The sequence below is a fragment of the Trachemys scripta genome, chromosome 7, assembly GCF_013100865.1.
Source record: "Trachemys scripta elegans isolate TJP31775 chromosome 7, CAS_Tse_1.0, whole genome shotgun sequence".
NCBI classification, from domain to species: domain Eukaryota; kingdom Metazoa; phylum Chordata; order Testudines; family Emydidae; genus Trachemys; species Trachemys scripta.
The window spans coordinates 26,985,816-27,010,099 of NC_048304.1; the positions used below are offsets into that span (position 1 = coordinate 26,985,816).

At 40.9% G+C, this 24,284-nt stretch overlaps 1 protein-coding gene across 8 annotated transcripts in view; it reads right to left on the minus strand.

The window, feature by feature from the left end:
* Window positions 1–24,284, minus strand: part of CACNA2D3 (calcium voltage-gated channel auxiliary subunit alpha2delta 3) — a 713,664-nt gene that overhangs the window by 324,813 nt on the left and 364,567 nt on the right. For all 8 annotated transcript variants that reach the window (XR_004646516.1, XM_034776516.1, XM_034776515.1 and 5 more), the window contains exons 10-11: window positions 15,529–15,618; window positions 4,779–4,892 (exon numbers count right to left, since the gene is read on the minus strand). Coding sequence is in view for 7 of the 8 variants with exons in the window: in XM_034776516.1 (XP_034632407.1) it covers window positions 4,779–4,892; window positions 15,529–15,618 (204 nt within the window). In the remaining variant the exon portion in view is untranslated. The remainder of the gene's footprint in view (window positions 1–4,778; window positions 4,893–15,528; window positions 15,619–24,284) is intronic.

Consider the following 24,284-nt stretch of genomic DNA (forward strand, 5'->3'; position numbering starts at 1 on the left):
CCGAATGGTATATTTCTGTGATGATTATTAATACAGTGCTCTTATCAATGATTATATAGATCTAAGAAAAATTACCTTTTGCCTAAGGCAAGGAGATTTATAGTTTGAAAATAAAGGAGTAAAAGTGAAAATGTATATGACAAAAATGGGTTTTCATTCTCATCATTTAAAAAAAAAGATTTTTATTGACAAGAAAAAATTGGCGAAGGATCCTACAAATAAATTTATCAGTTATGTTTATTGAATCTGTCCCCCTTTCTATGTGTGACAAGATGTAGCAGCTGCCACTAGATATGGCATATTATCATCATTTAACATTAGTGGTGTATGGAAAAAAAATCCTTTTTCAACAAGGTAATTAAGGTAGACATATGCTGAATTAGAGCCATAAGCATTTTCTTTGGGCCCTTCCCTTTCTACCACAGTATCTAATTGACAAATAAGACATAAATGCTAGGAAAGATGAGAAGGTGGGTATAAAGTAGAACAAAAAGAAAGAGAGGGGGGAAAATTACAGCTCAGTCAAAACATAGACTGGAGGAGGGATAGCTCAGTCAAAACATAGACTGGAGAAGGGATAGCAGTAACCTGCTAAACCCAGGGTTGTGAGTTCAATCCTTGAGGGGGCCATTTAGGGATCTGGGGCAAAATCAGTACTTGGTCCTGCCTAGTGAAGGCAGGGGGCTGGACTCAATGCCCTTCAGGGTCCCTTCCAGTTCTAGGAGATAGGTACATCTCCATATATTATTATTATAAATAGCAAGATGGTTTTAGTAATCTTGTATAGCAGCACAGACAAGGTTTTCATATCAATGACTGATCATGCTGGGGCACAATTTTAAGCAACATGTACTAAGCTACATATATGCAAAACCTAAGCAAACACTGCAAACTGGATTTTTTAGTTTGGAGGGAATTTGACAATTTCAAAATTTCTTCCATGCAGGAACATAGAAAATCAAAACATTTTTAAAATTTCTCACAAAACCAAATTGCAGTTTTGGTCACTCAAAATGTTTTGCTTTGATCTCAACTTTTTTTTATCTTATCTTATATTTTATAATAAAAAGTTTTAAAAATTGAATTGAAAAGTCATTGAAATGGAAAATCAGAATGTTCAGTTTCAAAATGGTTGAAATGGAATGTTTTGACGTTGCTTTTTTTCAATTTTCCCTTTAAAATTAATTTTTGTCAAAGGGGACATTTCTGCACGTTTCGCTTTCAACAAACTGGAATATTTTTCCTTCAGAAATTTTGTTGGAAGATTTCCAACCAGCTCTAGTTAACATATCACACTTTTGAAAATGTAGTCCATTTAATATTCAGGAAAAAATACTGCCCTGGAGCAGTGTGTTCTCTGCTACAGGCCTCCTACTCATGCTGGGCCTCGTGGCAGATTAGAGAGAAGATAGTTCCTTAAAGCACATTTGTAAAGTGCATGCTCACATGAAGCATCTGTGTTAGTTATCAGTGGCCCAGATATACTCCTTCTTCTGCACACAATGGCTATTTGGGAATGTAGTGCAAGGATTTGCAAGGTTAACCAGCTTTCTTGACTGTTATGGAGAGATCCTCCCATATTGCTTATATAGGCGGGAAAGCGGTTCCTGATGCCCTTTCCCATTTCTCAAGAAAAAGTTCAATGGAGAGCAGGATTTAGCCCTAACCCTATGATTTAAGAAAACATAGGGCCTCAGCAGAGAACCCGTGCTTCTAACGGAGCCCCGAGATCTTCTTTATAGACTAGCATTTGCTAGATATAACTAAAAGCTATCAGAAAACACAAGAAGAAAGATGAGATGCACTGGATAATATGGTTCATAGTTCTGGGAAGAAAAGCTTTTCATCATAAGATTTAATAGTGCCATTTTACAAAGTGTATTTCCTTATTATTTCTAAGCATCTGACATGGCTTTTTAAAAATTTAGAGATATTTTCAGTTTATATAGTCAACCTATTATAGCCAAGCTGGAGATGAGAAGATTGGGGGAAAAATGCAACAAATACTAATTCTGATTCAAAAGATAACTCAGTGCCAACCATATGCCTCACCTTCTGTATTTGCTTAAGCAGCTAAGTTTTATTAGGGTTGATACTTGCAAAAAAGCAAATTTAATTTAAATGCTCAATTATTCACTGCAAGTAAATTTTAAACTATATATATATATAATTGTAATATTTGCAAGTGGGGCTATGCTGGTTAGTCTCATAAATCATCGAATCAGGGAAAAAAACACCACTACATGATTTAATTAACTAGACAATACAGCATGAATTTTGAAGTTCATAGATCAAGTATTCACAACTAACTCGTCACAGGCCATTAATACAGGTTGAAAACTGTACACCGACAGCTTTGAATAATTCTGAATAAGAAATAAAATGGAGGATTTTGCTTTCTTCTTACAAATACTTTGTAATTTGAAGAGAGAACAACTGAAAAATAAATCATTTGTTTAAGATTATTAACTCAGCATAATCACATCCAAGTTATAGTCTGCTACAGCTGGGTGAATATTGGGGAAGCCACAAATATTTGTTTACATATCTTAAAGACAAGCATTTCCGTACAAGTTTAAATACAGGCATTTGTACAAGTTTGCTGTCTGGAATGTTTATGGAAACAGAGATTTTTTTAGCAAATGTTAAGAGAGAATATGTGGAAAGTGAATTTAGAATTCATAAGCAAGATTATTTACCAAAGAAGCCCAATTCTAAGAGTAACACTGAGCCAGTTACGGAATAAAACATATCCTACAATAAATCTAATCAAAAACAGCTAAGACTTTTAATACTCAATCTTCTGGCAAACAAGTTACTGTACAAATATTGTATTGGTCCCAGAATTATCTGGATAATGATTTCAACTGACAGATACATTCAAGAAAAATCACAATTTTCTTGTGGTTAATTTGTGAACAGAAAAATAGTTGAAAGTCTTGCCATTGAATAAGTTATTCACTATTAATTCTCTCCCATGCTTTAACAATAAAAACAGAGGTCAGATGGGAAAAAAAGGTTGTTCTTATATAACTAGACATAATACATTAAAAATTAGCCTGATCAACATGCACCTCAGAAAATTAGGGAAAAACAAAATCAAAGGTCAAGTATGTCTATGTTTGAAGTGCAAATAATTTCTCCTAGATGTAGCATGAAGGTGTTTCTTGAAGCATGCTATTAGATTTTAGCATTTCTGTTACATTTCAACTTAGTTGGCAATTGAGATGCGACCCATCCAATTATGAGGAGTACACATGCAAATGTTGACATCCAAGGAGATTTCTTTAACACAATACATTCCTTTAGTCTAGACTAATCACAGGTAAGGACATTGCCATACGAAGCAACAAGGTGACTAGAGCCAAAAATTAGTCACAAGCAATTAACAAATATTGTCTTTTTCATTATTTCCACTGAGCAAGGACTAGCTCCTCTTCTCAAGAATATTATTGCTCTCCCTACAATATGCAAATGAAATCTCATGTCTGCATTCTTGAACAGATGTCATGCCTCTCAATGGGTACTTGCAAAGGCACAAAAGCCACAAAAGATGAACTTTTTTTCTCTAGGGAGGGGGAGTTACAAAAGGAGTAAGCAAGGTTTCTGAAGAGGGGAATAGAACTTCAGATGCTTTTAGTCACTAATGGATATTCTCTGAATCAAAAGCTCTTAACCAGTGGAAATGGCAAAGATGTGTGTCATTTTTCCCTACATGAAATGACAGTAATCAGCATAACATTTCCAAGACTATGCATAGAACAGAAACAGTAAGACAGCCTCATAATCTTCCATTTTCTCTCACTCCCCAATTGTTAATAAATGAGGTTTAGTTAATGTAAAAAAGGAAAATTAGTATAGAAAATAAATGAAATTTAATTAGCAAAAGAAACTTGACTAAAAATCATACGTCAAAGTGTATTCAACTATGTGCGGTACTATTCCATACATTGCTGAAACCCCAGGTTTCATTTCCATATTAATCAACAGTACTCGGAGCTAATATGTGACTGTGCTCACACAACACATGGTACATAACACAACAGTGAGATTGACATACTAAATCCTCCTTAAAACATGGTTGTTCTATTGGACAGCAAGGCTCAAAAACAAACTGCAAGAGAAAAGAAAACTGCTTAACACTGGAATGCAATGTATACAAGAGACTTTTTCAACTAGGAACTGAAAGAGGGCCCACTACCAAGAGCATATTAATTGACAGGCTAGTTAAGTTTGTTTGGCCAAATTTCCTAATCAGCAAAACAGATATTTTAACTAGATCTACTGTCAATTGCTAACTCTGTCCCCCACTCTGCCATACCCAAAAATATAATTAAGCGACATATTGTCTCCTATTCTACCCATATAGTATGTCACTTACCTAACATGAACCACAACACACAACACAATCTTCTCTGGCTCCTAAAAGCAGCATGCCATTACTGCATTCTTTATAAACATTTCAGGAGAAAATGAAGATACCATTTCCATTTTTAATTATTTTTCTTTGAGGAAACATTATATAATCCTAAAAACATGCCCCAGAGGTAATGATTTCCTTACCATGTTGTTATCCTGAGAAGGTCATTAATACAGTGAAAGGCCACCTCCATCCCTAGACAATATCATATAAGTATCTTTTTTGTCATTAGAGAAACATCCCATCTATCTAAGTAAATTATTACAAAGACGTTTAGGAAACTTTTCATTAGACATACATTTATCATGGATAGAGAACATTCAGGTTTTCCAGCAAACAGTGTCTGTATTGTACTTACCTTCCTGTCTGGCCAATTATATTTAGCAAATATTGTATCATACGTGTCGACAGCACCATCAGTGATCAGCATTATGGCTTGACTGCAAATACTCCCTTGTCCTGTGTGATTGAACTGTGAAAGGAAACAGTCATTTAAGTAACAGATTTAAGTGAGTAGATCCTATAGAGAAGCTCTACTGTGCCCAGTGAAGTAGGTTAAAGAAACCTTCACATAATTTTTGTAATCTTTTATTATATATGTATTCATCTATTGTACTACACTTTGGTGTTTGTATAATAAAAGAGGTATCATTTATTATTGTGTATCCAGACTGGTATAAACAGTCTGATCAATTAGAAGATACACATTCATAAAGAAAGCATCCCTAGCATTTTCCCTATCTCCACAAAAAACAACCCACTAAATGAAAAGTCCATATGGAACCAAATCCTCTCATTGAGTACTGTGGAATATCAGAGGGATGATTTTTTGTTTGTTTGTTTGTTTGTTTAACCTTGCAATCATTTTATGACATACCTTATCTATAAGATATACCTTATATATATCACAGTAGACATAAGCGACTCAAGGGAAGATTGGTTTCCTTAAGGAATCTTTCCCATAAAGTTTTTATTTGGGGGAAATTTTAGTATTTATATATGCATATCTTCAAATTTATCAGGCTGTCATACAACTCCTAGTGAATACCTCATAACAACGGTTTCCTCTTCTATTACACAAATACCAAAGAACAATATCATAGTATCTAAATGCCTCACAAATATTAACCAATGTATCAATTGGTGTGTGTTAAGAAGCAATATCATGCCAATTTTACAGATGAGGAAATGTAGCACAAACTCAGATAAATTAAGTCATTTCCCCAAGGTCACACAGGAAGTCAGTGCCTGAGCCAGGAATAGAACTCATATATCTTGAATCTGAATCCAGTACACACTTAGGGGAGAGCCCAGCACCAAGAAAACAGGAGATCAGTGTCAACAAAAAGGTTAAATGGACTCAGTGCAAATCAAGAAGTGATCTGATCCTGAATTTTGCAAAACCAGAAGAGAGAGGCTGGAGGAAATGAATGCTCCAACACTGGAAGGAGAGAAACAACAACAACATGGAGAAAGAAATGCCCAAGCGTAGACTTGCTAGACAACCAAAAGCTTTATTCCAAGGAGGAAATGGAATATTCCTTTCCTTTATTCCATTTATGCAAATAGAAATTGAAAGCCCAAAAAGGGAAATTAGTGGTGAACCACATGCAAATATATCGGTAGATGCAATGATACAGGATAAACATCAGCCACAAATGGAAGATATATAGAGGACAATTATGAGTGAAACAACACCAGAAGAAAGTACTGGAAATATGAATGATTTGTTGATTGAACATATAGAAGACACTGAGCACTGACCAATGCTACCAAGTATGAAGACGAGGAAAGACTGTAGGATATAGTACAAGCACTGGATGAAGCTCTCAAGGAAGCTCTAAGACCAAAACATGTTAGTTGAATGATATAATTTATACTACAGCAACAATAGCAGCTCAACACTTTCACATCAAGGCAGTTGAGGATTTGAACCACTGGAAAACTCCCTATATTCAAGAACCCGCATGAAAACAAAGGTTAAACCAAAAGATTAAGCTTTTACAGCAAGATAGCCTACTGAATGAATTTTAATATATCATTTGACAAGAAAACAGAAGCGAATGGCCCTGGAGATGAAATATGAGCTGAATGAAAGATGTGAGAGTTGTGAAGGAACAATGCAAATAGAAACTGATCACTGAGTCATAGGTGTGGAATATATTCAGCACAAAGCTGTCAGTAGCAAGAGAACAGACTCTTCACAAGATAAACTAAGAGATTCTTTAATCAGATCGACATTAAAAGCAGAATAGGAAAAAACAGAGAGCCAATAAATACTGTGGAAGAATATTAGTGCTCATGGAAGGAAATCTGGTCTGAGGACATACAATCTGCTGTCTGATTTCTTGTATTAAAAAAGTGAGAGAAAAATTTAAAATCCACTCAACAGAGAAATACATAGGAATGTCAACGACAGAAATAGATGAGGTACTGAGAAGAATGAAAAATCATGGTTCTAATTCAGATAGGGTTCATGGACTCTGCCTGAAATGCCTAACAACTCTCCATAATTACTTACTTGAACACTTAAATGTTTGAGAATGGAGTCGAAGATGGTGACAGGGAGAATCATCCATATATTTAAAAAAAATAAAATAAAAATAAATAAAAGGAAGGAGGCCACCGTGATCCCAATCACAAGTTTACCAACAATGTGGAAAGTTCTTATGGCAATTCTGGATAGTATTAGCATGAAATTGATGCTGCTTCCTGAACAAAAAGCTGAACAGTTCACACAAAAGGCACAAAGACCACCTCAGGCTGAAGAGGAAAAGACATGGACAGGATGTACATCCAACTACGTGACAGAGTAATAGATCATCTGGTTGCAGTAATAAGCAATGGCCAAGTGTGCATCCCAGCCCAGAAAGCATAGAAGAAAAGAGAAAGCAAATCGCCAAAGAAAGACTCAAAAGATTTATATAGAAATCAATGAAGGGATAGTGATGGTGAAGGATCATACCCCTTAGTGATAGAGGATTAACAAACTCATGGCTTGTAGAAGGATATCTCTAAAGAGAATCAGAAAGCCTCACTATGAGAGCACAAGAGCAGTCATTAAGGCTTAATTATGACTGCAACAAAATTGACCAACAGAACTCCTCCACAAACTGCAGAATGTGTTCCAAAAAGAAGAGATGGTGGCACATGTACTGAGCCCCTGCAGGAGCCTGGCTGGGACTGAATATATGAACAGACACAACGAGGTTGCCAAGTGTCTGCACTGGAGCCTCTGTGGCAAATTCTCATTTAACTGAACCATGTGGCATTACAACCACTGATTTGAAAGTGCTCGCGAGAATGAAGAAGTTAAGATTTTATGGGAACTGGCAAGTTTCACAGACTGAATGCTGTAGGTAAACAGGCTGGACATAGTTGTTACAGAAAAGAAGACAAATAAGACCATATTAATTGATATTGAGATAACAGCAGCAAAAAAAACATAAAAGATAGCGAAGTATGAAGAACTCTGCCACAAAGTGGAATGATTATGGAAAATTAGAACATAGACAATCCCAGTGATTATTGGAGCACTTAGCGTGATCTCTACGGCTGTGAATGAGCAGCTCGAGAACATGCTGAGAGCACAAGACATCATGGACAGCGAACTCCAGAAGATAATGTTCGTAGGCCCTGCAAGAATTTTAAGGAAAGTCAAAGGAGAACGAGAGCATCAGAACATCTAAAATGCAGAAATTCTACAGAGGGTTCAAAAGAACTCTTGACTACACAAGGCTATGGAGTCGCTTCATGGTCAGGATTTACTGGTACATTTTAGACAGTAACTTTCTCCTTTTTATGCTTAAAGATCACGCATGTTGTGAAGGCTATTTGTTTAAAAACCCAAACATCCTGATGATCTAATACTGAGAGATAACAACAACAATAAATACATTTGCTGATGTTCAAAAACATTCTTCACCTCAACAAGGGAACACATATATCATGGTAGCAGTCCCTGGGTGAGATCTGGGGACGCAGTTACTGAAAGGCAGTCATGACTGTCACCCCCTACTAAAGCTTCATGATGTTATATATTTAGTATTGTACAGTCACCCAATACGTACATATTCCCAGCACAGGATAAAGAAGCAGTCATTCTTGCTGTCTCCTCTAGCACAGCACAGAGTTAGTATCAAACGCACTACACAATCTCTGAATGAACTGGTGTCACAGACACTTTAGTCAATATTCCAAAGTGATTTTGAATATAAGAACATAAGAATGGCCCTACTGGGTCAGACCAAAGGTCCATCTAGCCCAGTATTCTGTCTACCGGCAGTGGCCAGTCCCAGGTGCCCCAGAGGGAATGAACAGAAGAGGTAATCATCAAGTGATCCAGCCGTCACTCATTCCCAGCTTCTGGCAAACAGAGGCTAGGGACACCATTCCTGCCCATCCTGGCTAATAGCCATTGATGGACCTACCCTTCATGAATTTATCTAGTTCTTTTTTGAACCCTGTTATGGTCTTGGCCTTCACAACATCCTTTGGCAAGGAGTTCCACAGGTTGACCCTGTGTTGTGTGATGAAATACTTCCTTTTATTTGTTTTAAACCTGCTACCTGTTAATTTCATTTGGTGACCCCTAGTTCTTGTGTTATGAGATGTAGTAAACAACACTTCCCTATCTCCTTTCTCTACACCAGTTATGATTTTATAGACCCCAATCTCCCCTTAGCCATCTCTTTTCCAAACTGAAAAGTCCCAGTCTTATTAATCTCTCCTCATACGGAAGCTGTTCCATATCCCTAATAATTTTTATTGCCCTTTGCTGAACCCTTTCCAATTCCGATTTTTATTTTTTTATTTTTTTTGGAGATGGGGCAACCACATCTGCACACAGTATTCAAGATGTGGGCGTACCATGGATTTATATAGAGGCAACATGATATTTTCTGTCCTATTATCTATCTCTTTCTTAATTATTCCCAGCATTCCATTAGCTTTTTTAACTGCCGCTGCACACTGAGTGGATGTTTTCAGAGAACTATCCACAATGACTCCAAGATCTCCTTCTTGGGTGGTAACAGCTAATTTAGACCCCATCATTTTATATGTATAGTTGGGATTATGCTTTCCAATGTGCATTGCTTTGCATTTATCAACATTAAATTTTATCTGCCATTTTGCTGTCCAGTCACCCAGATTTGAGAGATCCTTTTGTAGCTCTTTGCAGTCTGCCTGGGTCTTAACTATCTTTAGTAATTTTGTATCATCTGTAAATTTTGCCACCTCACTGTTTGCCCCTTTTTCCAGATCATTTATGAATATGTTGAATAGTACTGATCTCAGAACAGACCCCTGGGGGACACCACTATTTATTTCTCTCCATTCTGAGAATTGACCATTTATACTTACCCTTTGTTTCCTATCTTTTAACCAGTTACCAATTCACGAGAGGACCTTCCCTCTTATACCGTGGCAGCTTACTTGGTGTAAGAGCCATTGGTGAGGGACCTTGTCAAAGCTTTCTGGAAATCTAAGTACACTATATCCACTGGATCCCCTTGGTCCACATGCTTGTTGATTCCCTCAAAGAATTCTAGTAGATTGGTGAGGCATGATTTCCCTTTACCAAAATCATGTTGACTCTTCCTCAACAAATTATGCTCATCTATATGTCTGACAATATTGTTTTTTATTATAGTTTCAACCAGTTTGGCTGGTACTGAAGTCAGGCTTACAGGCCTATAATTACCGGGATCACCTCTGGAGCCCTTTTTAAAAATTGGCGTCACATTAGCTACCCTCCAGTCATCTGTTACAGAAGCTGATTTAAATTATAGGTTACAGACTACAGTTAGTAGTTTTGCAATTTCACATTTGAGTTCCTTCAGAACTCTTGGGTGAATACCATATGGTCCTGGTGACTTATTGCTGTTTAATTTATCAATTTGTTCCAACACAGATATAAACACAGATATAATTCTACTTTTTAAATTGCATTTTCCCCAAATGAATCTCCATTATCCTTTTCCCTACACTCAAAGAAAGGATACTTTGGGTCTCCAGCATGAAGCCTCCGAAGGCTTTGTCTGAACTTGAGGTTAGCCTACTTGTGTTTTAGCGCTGGAATTTCTTTTCCCATCAGATGTTTACAGATGACTTGTTTGTAAGTAGATCTATTGATGAAGTAAAAGAGCCGGAGGCACTGAGAAAATGGAATGTCTCTGTTTGGAAATCTTTCTATTTACTTCAGCAGGTTTTGGATCGTGACCAAGATCCCCGAGGCACTGAAATTAAATCATAGTTCTTCCAAAATTACTGTTGCTCTGGCATCTTGTGGTTCAGACCTTCTCTAATTGCAATTTTAAGTCTCTGACTTGTGCTACTTTTCCAATCCCATCCAGTCTATGAGTGAGAAAGATGGCATTCCTTTCATTATGATGTCCTTAGATCTAACATTTTCCCATATACAGAAAGTTACTTTGGCAAAAGGAGGATTCTTCACATGGACTACTCTTTTTAAATTATCCTAACTTAATTATGGAAAAAAGGGGCAAAGTATGAAAGAATATCTAAAGAATGGTGAATGGTGGAGGTGGGATGTCTTCATATATTTATTTTAAAACATTACTATTCTCTGTCTACATCCACATTATTCTACATGGTACTCTACTGTTTGAATATTTTGAAGAATGTGATTAAATTCAAATGCTTTGATGAGTAATAGCTCCTCATATTTGTCTAGAACTTTATTTTTATTGAATAGCAAGAGTGATGAAAGTGTTTTCCATAATAATAACAATGACAAGGGCCTTATGATGAACTACAATTAACTCAGTGATTCATCAGTTAGCAGTGAAAATTTCAATGCATCCTGACATTTAGAGCATTTGGTTGTGATTAAGTCTTTGAAATGTCACAGAATTTTATTTAATTGGCTATGATTTTTTTTAAAGGTAATCACTGCAAAGATTGCATTCATCACCAAAAGAGATAATTGCAGTTGTCACATGATATAGTAGGTGCTAACTACTGTACCAAGCACATTGGTATTCTTGCAGCAACTAATGAATACTGCATAAATCAATGGTTGGAAAGAACTTGGGAGTAGATTTAAATGTGCTTTTCAAATACATTAGTATCAACAACTTCAACTTCAAAGACATTAGTATTAACAAACTAAGCAAATACTGAAACTGAAATGCAGGTAATTGCGAGACAAAATTAACTGAGTTTAATTACTGTAACCTCTGAACCATCCTAAAAACCCAGCCAGAATCTCAATAGCCTATTCGTGTGATAAATAGCTTTTGTGTGAGTGACACACCCCTAACTAACCTGTAATGTACAAGAACAGATGATTTCTACCGCTTAAAGGTCACATACTGCAGATGAAGTGGAAAATAGTTTAAAGTCCCCTTCTAAGGGAGATTAAGTAGCATCCTTCTGGACAAAGCTGTTTAAAAGCACACTTGTAAGAGAGTATATGCGTGTATATGTATATAGCAGACATATTTCCATGTTCATAGAATCATAGAAGATTAGGGTTGGAAGAGACCTCAGGAGGTCATCTAGTCCAACCCCCTGCTCAAAGCATGACCAACCCCAACTAAATCATGTTATACATATGTAAAGTAAAAATATATGAAGCTATTACCTGCATTTTTATATTATAAATGGAGGAAGATATTACTCTATGCCGGTCAGGTCTGAAAGTACATGTAGTATGTTCCATCACTCCCTTCCCAATGATTCTCACTCACCATGGTTACAGCTCAGTGGGACATGATTTCACTTAATTCTCTCTGCTATCTATTTACGTAACTAGGTTTTAGAGTAGGCTTTATACTGCACTCAGTGCCGTATTATCTAAGTGCCTTACACATTTTAATACAAACACCTAGGAGCTCGGGTTTTCTTGATCACTGGCATCAATATTTTTTCCAATGTATGTGGATTTGGAGGGTTAATCTAGGATGTGTTTTGTGCATAGGATAGCTGATATTTACTGTGGCACATCAGGTTTCTGATATTATATTCTGTGTCCACATTGGGGCTTTTAATAAATTCTACAAACAGGCTAGGCTTGCTCATTACTTCATGTAGCTTCTCCTATAGCCATGTGTGGCATGTTCTGTATCGGAGAATTAGTCCCATACTGTTTAGATGGACATGCAGGCAGTGGAATATATTTGCTTCAGCTTCCCACCATTGGATATACCTTTGTCTGCTAGATTAAAGGGCCCTCTACTGCTCCCTATGAAGTATTTATAAACCATGATCAACTCATGATCAACTCATCTCTTACAGGCTCTTTCGATAATCTACTGACAGGGCCGGCTCCAGACACCAGCTTGGCAAGCAGGTGCTTGGGGCGGCCACTCCAGAGAGGGGCGGCAGGTCCAGCTATTCGGTGGCAATTCGGCGGACGGTCCCTCACTCCTGCTCGGAGCTAAGGACCTTCCGCCGAATTGCCGCCGCAGATTGCGATCGCGGCTTTTTTTTTTTTTTTTTGGCTGCTTGGGGCGGCCAAAACCCTGGAGCCGGCCCTGTCTACTGAATTAAACTTCTTGAAATCATTCACTGTAAGGCATATTTTCTGACAAATTCTCACAAACTGAATTTTGAATTCATAACCATGAGTATTCACATTTCCTTTCTTAGCAAGTGTTGCTCATGTAGGGAAAATGTTAAGTGGCTTTTACTGACTCATTTATGTATTTAACTCCACCCAGATAGAAGGAAGGTGGGAGTAGACCTCAGACAAAAAGAACTCAGGCTGGGACAGATGGTTCCTGGTGGAAGGCTCACTAGGAATAAACTAGCCTCTAGGAGAAGTTTCAGAGTGGGGTTTCATGTAGTATCATTTTGAAATAACCTTATTGTTAAGAAACTAGCCCTGGGCATTAGAGCTGTTCCTGGGTAAAAGGATAAGTGGGCTGTGGTACTAGGTCCCAGTGATCCCTGGATGCTGGTATTTCACCTTAGAGCAGCCTTCCCTGCCAAGCAGCTCCCTGCCAGGCCCAGGACTTTGGACAATAAAGGTGGCATACAGTCACCTTTCCTTTAGCCCCTTCGAGTTCAGTTTAAACTGGTTTTGCCTTGCGTGATTGCATTGGGTACTCATGCCTTGCTTGATAGGCCTTACTGTAGTTTTGTGATAAGGTAATTTGCAATTTTTCAAGTGCTCATCCATATGGGCATCTTGATGAAAGAGGTAATTGCTTATAATTAGTTGCAGAAAGAGATGAGCCCACACAGTCAGGTGAATCAAATAAGGCTAGAGTTGTTCTCTGTTGGAAAATAAAGCATGATAATGTATTTCAGATTTGCCAGGAATTACCAAGAAAGGATCTTTGTGAACTATACTACATGAAAGCACAATGCAATAATCACTCATTCTGATATTTACCTTGTGTGGGAAAATATCTTGGGCAAAGATAATGGGCCTGATTTTAATTAAAATATTCCTTTCTATTCTGTAAGAGATATTCTTTCAAAGAACGCAACATGATTTTTTATGGTAGTGGTGGTAAAGGAAAACTAACTGAGCTGAACTGGGTTGTCCCCATTATGATGTTCAGACTGAAATGACTGTGCATAGACATTATTCACAGGAATGTTATCAGAAATCAAAAGCTGACCTCATGTTTTGGCCAATAAATAATAGAAATATTATTATACCTCTGAACTGTTTCCAAATGGTCTATGTCTAGACAGAAATCAAGAGAATTTTGCATTTCTCTCTCTATGAATATGCGAAGACAGAAATGATAAGTTATAAAAACTCTTCAGATAGTTACTTTTGTACAAAGCTGTCTAAAACATATTAATCTTTGTGCTAAAAGTAAAAGCAGTAACAATCATTTGCTCATTTATATCTGTGTATGTTCCTAAAATGTTTGTCAAATATAGAGACTAATATAATAACATTAACCATTACCAAAAAAATTAATGTAAGTGGTAAACTCATATTTAACTGAGGGTACTTCAAGTAGTCTAGTGCAGTGGTTTTCCAACTTTTTTCCTGGGGACCCAATTGAAGAAAGTTGTTGATGACCACAACCCAACAGAGCGGGAGATGAGGGGTTTGGGTGTGGGAGGGGCTCAGGGCTTGGGCAGGGGGTTGGGGTGCGGGAGGGAGTCAAGGCTCTGGGCTGGGGGTGCAGGCTCTGGGGTGGGGCCGGGGATGAGAGATCTGTAGTGCAGAAGGGGCTCCGGGTTTGTAGGGGGCTTAAGGCTGGGGCAGGGAGTTGGGTTGCAGGAGGGGGTCAGGGATCTGGTCTGGGGGTGCAGACTCTGGGGGGGGGCCAGGGATGAGGGGTTTGGGGTGAAAGAAGGGGTTCTGGATTTGGGGGGGCTCAGGGTTGGGGCAGGGGATTGGGGCACAGGGTTGGGGCGTGGACTTACTTCCGGCGACTCCTGGTTAGCAGCGCAGCTGGGGTGCAAAGACAGGCTTCCCACCTGTCCTGGCACCTCAGACCGCAGTGCGCCTGAAGCGGCCAGCAGCAGGTCTGGCTCCTAGCTGGAGGCGCACAAGCAGCTCTGTGCGGCTCTCGCCAGCAGTCACCCCCCCCCCCCCTCCAGCTCCAGTGGCCGGTTCCCAGCCAATGGGAGTGCAGAGCCGGTGCTCGGGGCAGGGGCAGTGTGCAGAGCCCCGTGGCCCCCCTAGAAGCCAGACCCACTGCTGGCCACCTCCAGGGCGCAGCACAGTGTCGGAACAGGTAGGCACTAGCCTGCCTTAGCTGTGCAGCACCGCCGACGGGACTTTTAACATCCCGGTTGGCCTGCTGACCAGAGCGACCCAGTGCCTTCCATGCCGCGACCCGAACTTTGAAAAACACTGGTCTAATGTGAATAAACAGCCACTTAAATAATCTTGATAATGTGTGTGTGTCTCTCTCTCTCTCAATTTTATATATATAAATGTCAGTAGATCTGCCTCGTTTATGGGATATGGGCAATTTTCAAGTATTACACTGTAGGCTAGCTCATGAAGCACCTTTCTTATCATCATAATCCTATGGAGAGGACTTTGAGCAGGAGCCTGTCACAATTTATTAGCTAGTTATTAAAATGAAAGTTTATTTTCAGCAATTAACTTAATGGGGGGGAGGAACATCAATGCAAATGCTAAAAGAAAGGTGCAAACTTACATCACTGAGAATGTTGAAAGCTTCATTTAAAGCAATATCCAGCATTCCAATTCCTTTTGCAAAAAGTTTGTTGAGGTGTTCCCTGAAGTGCTGAAACATGAAAAAAAACAGGTTGTAAAAGCAATATTCTAACAAATTCAATATAAAAGTTCATATATTTTATAGAAGTCATTGACTGGGGATGATGTATGCATATTTTAATATACCTATATAACATTAATGATAAAATAAAGATTAAAGTAAATCTGGGATAAATGGAACAATTTTGTTACTTACTTATTCAATTATTTTTCTCATACATATCCAAATCACAATCCTGAATCACTGGACAGCCAGCTGTCAACACTGAGACAGTTCTCAACGATTTATAATACCCAATTCCCAGCCAGTTTAGGCAGAGGGCGTTTCAACCTATTCCCAGTAGATGTTCCAACAAAAATAATGAAAGCAAGAAAAAAAATCCACATCTAATAGGATCCGTCTATCCTCAATAAGAACAAATATTAGCAATAACTTTAGGAAGGGAGTAAAGGGTATGGTGGATTGGATATATATGAGGAGGCGGATAGACATGTTTTGTTATTTGATATTCTCAGTTCTGTTAGTCAAATGCAAACAGGAGTGTTATGACACAAGAGAAATTAGAAGTCCAAGATTAATGCACAAGTTAGAAAGGACAGTTACCTGTTCCATAACTGGCGTTCTTCGAGATGTGTTGCTCCTGTCTATTCCACAGTAGGTGTGCGTGCTCGCCACGTGCATTGGTGCCGGAAGTTTTTCCCTTAGCAGTACCCGTAGTGGGGGAGCACTACTGCGACACCTGGAGTAGCGCCTCTATATCGCGCTATAAGGGGAGCTGCGCACTCCCCCCACCCTCAGTTCCTTCTTGCCAGACAACTCCAACAGAGGGGAAGGAGGGCGGGGTATGGAATAGACAGGAGCAACACATCTCGAAGAACGCCAGTTACGGAACAGGTAACTGCCCTTTCTTCTTTGAGTGATTGTTCCTGTGTATTCCACAGTAGGTGACTCCAAGCTAAATCTGATGGAGGTCGGTAGGAGTTTAAAGGTTATCGGGACGGAGTACCACCCTACCAAACCCGGCGTCATCCTGTGTTTGGGAGATGATCGCATAGTGCGAGGAAAAGGTGTGGACAGAGGACCACATGGCAGCCCTACGTATGTCCTGGATAGGGAGTGGGCTACATAGGTGGCTGACGAGGCCTGCGCTCTCGTAGAATGCGCCTTTATGATAGGCGGCGGGGGAACCCCTGCCAAGTCATATCATGTGCGTATGCACGAGGTGATCCAGCGGGAAAGGTGCTGGGTGGAGACTGGTTGCCCTCTCATACGCTCGGCCAATACAACGAACAGCTGCGAGGATTTCCTGAACAGCCTGGTACGGTCCAGGTAAAAGGCAAGTGCCCAACGCACGACTAGCGTGTGTAGGCGGTACTCCTCGTTAGAGGAATGGGGCTTAGGACAGAGTACTGGTAAGAAAATGTCCTGTTCCATATGGAAGGCAGAGACCACCTTGGGGAGAAATGCAGGATGTGGGCGAAGCTGGACCGTATCCCTATGGAAGATTGTATACGGGGTTCCGAGGTCAAGGTCCTAAGCTCCGAGACCCGGCGGGCTGAGGTGATAGCCACCAAGAATGCTACTTTCCAGGACAGGTGGGACCAGTAACAAGTGGCCAAGGGTTCAAAGGGAGGGCCCGTGAGGCGGGATAGCACTAGGTTCAGATCCCATTGCGGGAACGGGGCCCTGGCGTATGGAAATGTACGATCTAGTCCCTTTAAAAAGGGGGAGGTGATCTCATGGGAAAACACCAAGTGACCCTGCACCGGAGGGTGAAAGGCTGAGATGGCCACTAACTGTACTCTGACGGAGGCCAGAGCTAGACCTTCGGTCCTCAGGGACAGAAGGTAATCTAGAATAAGTTGGAGGGATGCGGATGACGGGGAGGCGCCCCGCTCCCTCGCCCACCTAGAAAACCTAAACCATTTGACAAGGTAGGTCCGTGGTGTAGATGGCTTTCTGCTCTCCAGCAGAATTCATCTGATATCCTCTGAACACCTTCCCTCCTCCTTGTTTAACCATAGAGCAACCATGCTGTCAAGTGAAGCGGGGCTAGGTTGGGATGAAGAAGGCATCCCCTCTCCTGGGAGAGGAGATCCGGGCGGAGCAGCAGCCTCCACGGGGGGATCGCTAACAGTTGCAGGAGGGTCACGTACCAATGCTGGCGGGCCCAATCCGGGGCTATGAGGATGACCCTCGACCTGTCCGCCTTTACTTTCTGCAGGACCTTGCCTATCAGTGGAAACGGTGGAATGGCATAGAACAGTTGGTCTGACCACCGTAGGAGGAATGCATCTGAGATCGCCCCCCTTTCTGCCCCTGCCCTGGAGCAGAACTGGGGGCAGAGACGATTCTGGGTAGCAAAGCGATCTACCTGGGGAGCTCCCCACTCTCGGAAGAGCTGCCGGGCGACCTCCCAGTGGAATGACCACTCATATTGGTGGGAGAAAACCCTGCTGAGGTGATCGGCTCGCGTATTGCGCGTTCCGGGTAGGTGAAAAGCCCTCAGAGAGATGTCGTGGGCTATACAAAATTCCCATAGGTCCAGGGCTTCCTGGCACAAGCCGAGGAGTGCGTGCCCCCTTGCCTGTTGATGTAATACATCACGGTCATATTGTCCGTGAGAACTCTGACCATCTTTCCCCGAAGGTGCAGGCTGAACACTATGCATGCCAGGCGCACCGCCCTGAGTTCCCCGACGTTTATGTGGAGGGACAATTCCAAGGTCGACCATCTGCCCTGGGTTTGGAAGCTCTCCACATGGGCTAACCACCCCAGGTCCGAGGCGTCCGAAACTAGATCTAGTGAGGGAGGGGTCTCTCGGAAGGGGATCCCTTGTAACATGTTATCTGGGAGGGACCACCATTGCAGGTCGGCCACTACATTGGGAGGTACCGTGACAACCTTGTCCAGGCCGTCCCCTGCCTGGGAATATTGGGAGGCTAGTCAGAGTTGGAGGGGCCTCATTCTGAGCCTGGCATGTCACACCACTGAGGTGCAGGCTGCCATGTGGCCCAGGAGTTGTCACGGGGAAGGACGTGACCGAGGCTATGAGACATTTGAGCGTCTTGAACCTGTCCCTGTGAAGAGAGGCAATGGCCACCACAGAGTCCAACTGCGCTCCTATGAAGTGTATCGCTGAACCGGTACTAACGTGGACTTATCTTCGTTTACCACTAGGCCTAGACTCTTGCCAGCAGGAATTTCATCTGGGCTTGCACCTGGGACCGAGACTTACCTTTGAGCAGCCAGTCACCCAGGTAGGGGAAAATTTGCAGCCCGTTCCTCCTGAGGTAGGCTGCCACTACCGCCATGCATTTGGTAAAAACCCTGGGGACCATGGAGAGGCCAAAGGGAAGGACCATAAACTGGTAGTGGTCCCACCCTACCAGGAAGCGGGGGAAGCGCCTGTGACCCTCGAAAATATAGATGTGGAAATAGGCATCCTGGAGGTCCACGGCTGCGACCCAATCCCCCGGGTCTAGGGATGGAATAATAGAGGCCAGGGAAACCATGCGGAACTTGTAACGAACTATAAACTGGTTGAGGCTCCGCAGGTCAAGGATGGGCTTGAGCCCGCCTTTTGCCTTTGGAATCAGGAAATACCGGGAGTAGAAACCCCTGCCCTGGAATTCCCGAGGCACCTTCTCCACTGCGCCCAGGGTGAGGAGGCGCGTCACCTCCTGGTCTAGAAGGAGGTGATGCTCCGGATGCCCGGGGATTTCCGGGGTTGAGGGGTGGTGGGGGAGGGAGCGAAGTGAACTGCAACATGTAGCCCCTGGAAATGATGCTGAGGACCCACTGATCCAACGTTATATGGGACCATTGCACTCGGAAGGCAGATAAATGGTTGCAGAACACAAACTTTATTAACTGGGGGGCTCCTCTGGCAACAGGCCCGGTGGCCCCCCGCAAAGAGTCAAAAGCACCTCTTTCCCTGTCTTTTGCCCTTGGAGGGCCCAGGTCACGGGGCTGAGCGGGACTGGTGCTGGGACCTACGTCTCTGCTCCCTCACCCTCTTAGGTGGAGGCTCATATCTGTCCCTACTTGAAGGAACCGAGGTCTGTGGCCTGGGTTTGTCCTTAGCCGGTGGGACATATAGGCCCAGAGTTTGCAGGGTGGTGCAGTAGTCCTTCATCCCGTGTAGACAGGTGTCTGTCTGATCTGCAAACAGGGCCTTCCCATAGAAAGGCAAGTTCTACATGAGGGACTGGGACTCTGCGGACAGCCCTGACAGTGAGAGCCACGACGCCCTGCGCATGGCAACAGCAGAGGCCATCAAACGGGCTGCTGTATCTGCCGCGTCCGAAGCCACTTGGAGGGCCGCTTTCACCACCGCCACGCCTTCGTCGACCAAAGCTCTGAACTCCTTCTTATCCTTTTCCTGAAGAAGAGGTTCGAACTTTGGCAGGGACCCCCACAGGTTAAAATCACAGCGGTTCAGGAGGGCTTGATGATTAGCCACCCTGAGCTGGAAGCTCGCCGATGAATAAACCTTCCTGCAGAAGGTATCCAGTCTCCTGGCGTCTTTATCTTTGGGGGTGGGCGCGGGTTGGCCGTGTTTCTCTCGGTGGTTTACTGACTCCACCACCAGAGAGTTGGGTACCGGGTGAGAATACAAATATTCGTGCCACTTTGCTGGCACAAAGTACTTTCTCTCTGCCTTTTTTGAAATAGGCGCCAAGGATGCCGGGGTTTGCCAAAGCGACGTGGAGATATTGGCCACCCCTTGGTGGAGAGGTAGGATCACACGGCCCAGTGCCAAAGAGGACAAGACATTGAACAATGTGTCCGACAGCTCCACCCTCTCTTCAGCCTGGAGCTGGAGACTGGAGGCGACCCGCCTAAGGAGCTCCTGGTTAGCCTTAAAATCTTCCTGTAAGGCGGGTGGTGGCACCGCAATGGATTCCTCCGGTGCCAGTACTACTAAGATTTGCAGTGCTGCAGCAGAGCTGGAACACTAAGTTCCGACTACCTTCACTGGTGGCAAGAAGAAACTGAGGGTGGGGTGAGTGCGCAGCTCCCCTTATAGCGCGATATAGAGGCGCTACTCCAGGGGTTGCAGCGGTGCTCCCCCACTACGGGTACTGCTAAGGGAAAAACTTCCGGCACTGGTGCACGTGGCGAGCACGCACACCTACTGTGGAATACACAGCATCAATCACTCGAAGAAGAAATTTGTGTTATTAATCTGATTTATGTAAATTGATGTCTGGATAGGATTTCAATAAAAAGCTACATTATAAAAGAAGCAGGAAAATTGTCCAGTTCTCAAGCTATTTTCAGTCCACCAAACCTGGCACAGATTGAAATTAGCAAGTAACATAGAGAATAATAGAGGGAAAGGAGAATTAGGAAAGGATGCTTATGAGTTGAAGGGGGCTTGTGTGAGCTCACAAAGGCCCCATGTTAACAGAGCCAGATTCTGGGCTCCACAAAGGAGAATTTTAGCTTTCTTTCCATTTCATTTGTTTTAAAAGAAAGTCTCCAGAATTTAAAACATAAAAGTATATAAACCAATCACTTTCCTGAACTGTCAAAATTCTGTCCCCTTTCACGAATATTACGTTCAGCAATAGTAGAACACTACAACAAGAACACTACAACAAGGTCTTGCATCTGAAGAAGTGAGGTTCTTACCCACGAAAGCTTATGCTCCCAGTACTTCTGTTAGTCTCAAAGGTGCCACAGGACCCTCTGTTGCTTTTTGTAAATTACCAGACATGGAATGATCTGATTTTTATAACCAAACAACTAATTCATTCTAAAAACAATGTTTTCATATCAGGAAATTAAGTTTTCTAGGTTTATAATGGAAAGATTGACATACAAACTGACAAATAAAGTGTCATGAACCATGCTGCTATAAAAAGAAGTTCTATGTAGTATCACGTAGTAGAAGTCACTCTCAAACAATTCTCTATAAAGCAAAAATTTTTTGTAAAATAAAAGTATATTATAGTTTATTGGAAGCCATATACTTTCTATTTTGTTAAATTCTAGTAAATTAGAGGTAAAAAATTTACATCTCAGCTCCAGGCAATTTTGAGGCATATGTTTTTGCCACAAGAATAGGCTGGTTTTCCAAAACAATTAGTGTAGTTTAATGTTCATAGTGACCTTCTGAATGTGGTTCACGCAGCTCAATATTTTGAACAGCCAAAAGACAAAGCTTTGTTTATCTAAATAAGCAGTGACAGCATAAAACCCAGTACAGCCTAGATAGTGGAATGGAGCTTTTGCCTCCAGTACCAGATAGTTAATTTAAACTTACAAATATTTATTGGTGTTTAGTAATAATAATTATAATTTTAATGAAATTCTTTCCTACTAGCTACATAGATATAATTTATAATTTGAACCAAGAAAATCAAGAGTTCGGGTGTGGAGGAAGACTAGAGAAGGAAGCCATGTCTTGGGAAAAACCTTTACAGTACATTTGGTTTTATGGCATTTCTACAATTAGAAAAAGAACTAGATAAAGAACTAGATTAACTAGAGCAAGAACTAAATAAATGGATATCTGATCCAGTAGGGGAACACCTACATTTCTATATGGCAAAGCAACATTTGTAATTGAACATGTTTCTAAAATAAAAAGTTAAAATACCATTGACCTTTAATACATTTGTATTGCACCGAAATTTTTAAAATAATAATAAAATGATGTGAATAAAGTACTCAAACATTCAATAAATGCATTGAACTTTTTTATACAAATTTTAAAATCCTTGGAAATTTAAGCTTATACTGACAGCAAACTACATTGCCAGCTTTTCCAGCACAACCTGTGTGTATTGAGTGCATTGGGATAGGTCGGAACACAAAGATAGCGGTTCCTCAATTCTGGGGCTGATTTTTTATTCCCAGAATAATTCAGAACACTCTCCTGGGTACTCTAAACTGTCAATAGCCCTGATCCAAAGCTCAGTGAAGTCAAGATTCCAATTAGGTTCAATGGATATCGCACCCAGTCTAATGTCATGAAAAGGATTACTAAAAAAAAATTTCCTTTTCGGATTGTCCTGAAAAATGGAAAAATTAATCCTAAATTAACATTTTCTGTGAATATTTTTTGATTTGGTGATAAATCCATCTTTTGTCAAAACAATTATTTTGACAAGAAAATTTCAACTAGCTGTAGCAGCCACGCCTCCTCTCTCACAGACCTGGCAGAGGTGGTGATGAGGTAGCGCACAGCTGTCATAGCTGCTTCTTATGCCCCGGACTGGTGGAATCTCCTGGAAACCGTCAATACCAACTTTCTACAGGAGGGTCAAGGTTCTTACCTTTTATCTTTTAATAAATCAACTGGATTAAAATAAGCAATTAAGTATCCCAATTGAATTTTTGCCCTTGGAAGCAGATTACTGTTCCACAAACACTAATTAAACTAACGATGAACTTCGCAATAAAAGAATGCTTCACAATAGTTTACAAAAGCTCAGACCGTTTCACAGACTATTTCATGGATACTGTGAAAACTTTTTGACAATGTATGTACACTATCACATATGAACATACAGTATAAAGAAACAGATTATTTAAAATTACCAGTAAATTATATAATTTTTAATCTATAAATCAATTCATAGCTCTATCAGATGAACAAATATTTTCTCTCCTTATAGTTAGATATAGATGTGCCGAAAAATACACTGTTGAAATATGTAAAAATATAATGTTGACATTTGTTTGCTATACAAAATGGTAAAATGTTGACAATGGATTTCATGCACTATGAATTTTAATGAATCCATGTTTTCTGCCTCCGGCCTCATAGTGAACAGATGCTAGTAGGTGATTCTGCAAAAGGACTGAATTAATTAAGGGTTGTTGTTTTTTAAAAAATATGCGTTGTATTCTCTTTCACTGGTTTTCAATCTGTTCTTTGTTGTTTGAGAATGTCAATAGCACTTCAACACTATGTTTATCCATCCACTAGAAAATTTAGTCAATAACATTTAAATGATTGTTTCTTTAATGCGCAGTGCACATCTTTACCATACTGGGTTTCATGGATACACTGCACTAACTGGAGTTATGCTAAAGGAAGTTAAAAGTCTTTTCAATGGTGGAACAAAGAATAGATTTTTCAAACTGTTAGTCTACATCTAGTTGAGGGTAGGTTTGTTTTAAACAATCAAGATGTATTATTGTGCCTACTGCACTTTATAAAAAGCCAGATTCCAATAACCATAATGACAATGAGTGATACCATATTCCATTAGCAGGTCCAAATGACTTCAGTGGGATTACTGATGGCATAAGGTATTGTTCAGTGAATCTGGCCCATGATGATGATTGTTTTTAAGGGGGAAAAAACAAAGCTCCAGACATTCAGTTTCTCCCTTTTCAGATTTCCAGTCATCTGTAGCTATGCGCTAGACTAAAGCATATTGTAAGTCATGGTTTTGCAACTCCTTTCATTAGTAAAGGAATACTACAGGCATTACATTTTCAAAAAAGTATCTAATTTTGGATGCGAGCATGCCAGCATTTCAACTTAGCATACCTCTGCTTGGGTGTTTGTACATTATACAAACACCAATCAGTAGCCACATCAGGAAGCATATATGTAACAGCAGGAGTGCTGCACATGTAAACAATACTTTGTACCTATATCATATTTTTCAACCAATTTCAGTGCATTCCAAAAAAGCAAGCCTGACAGC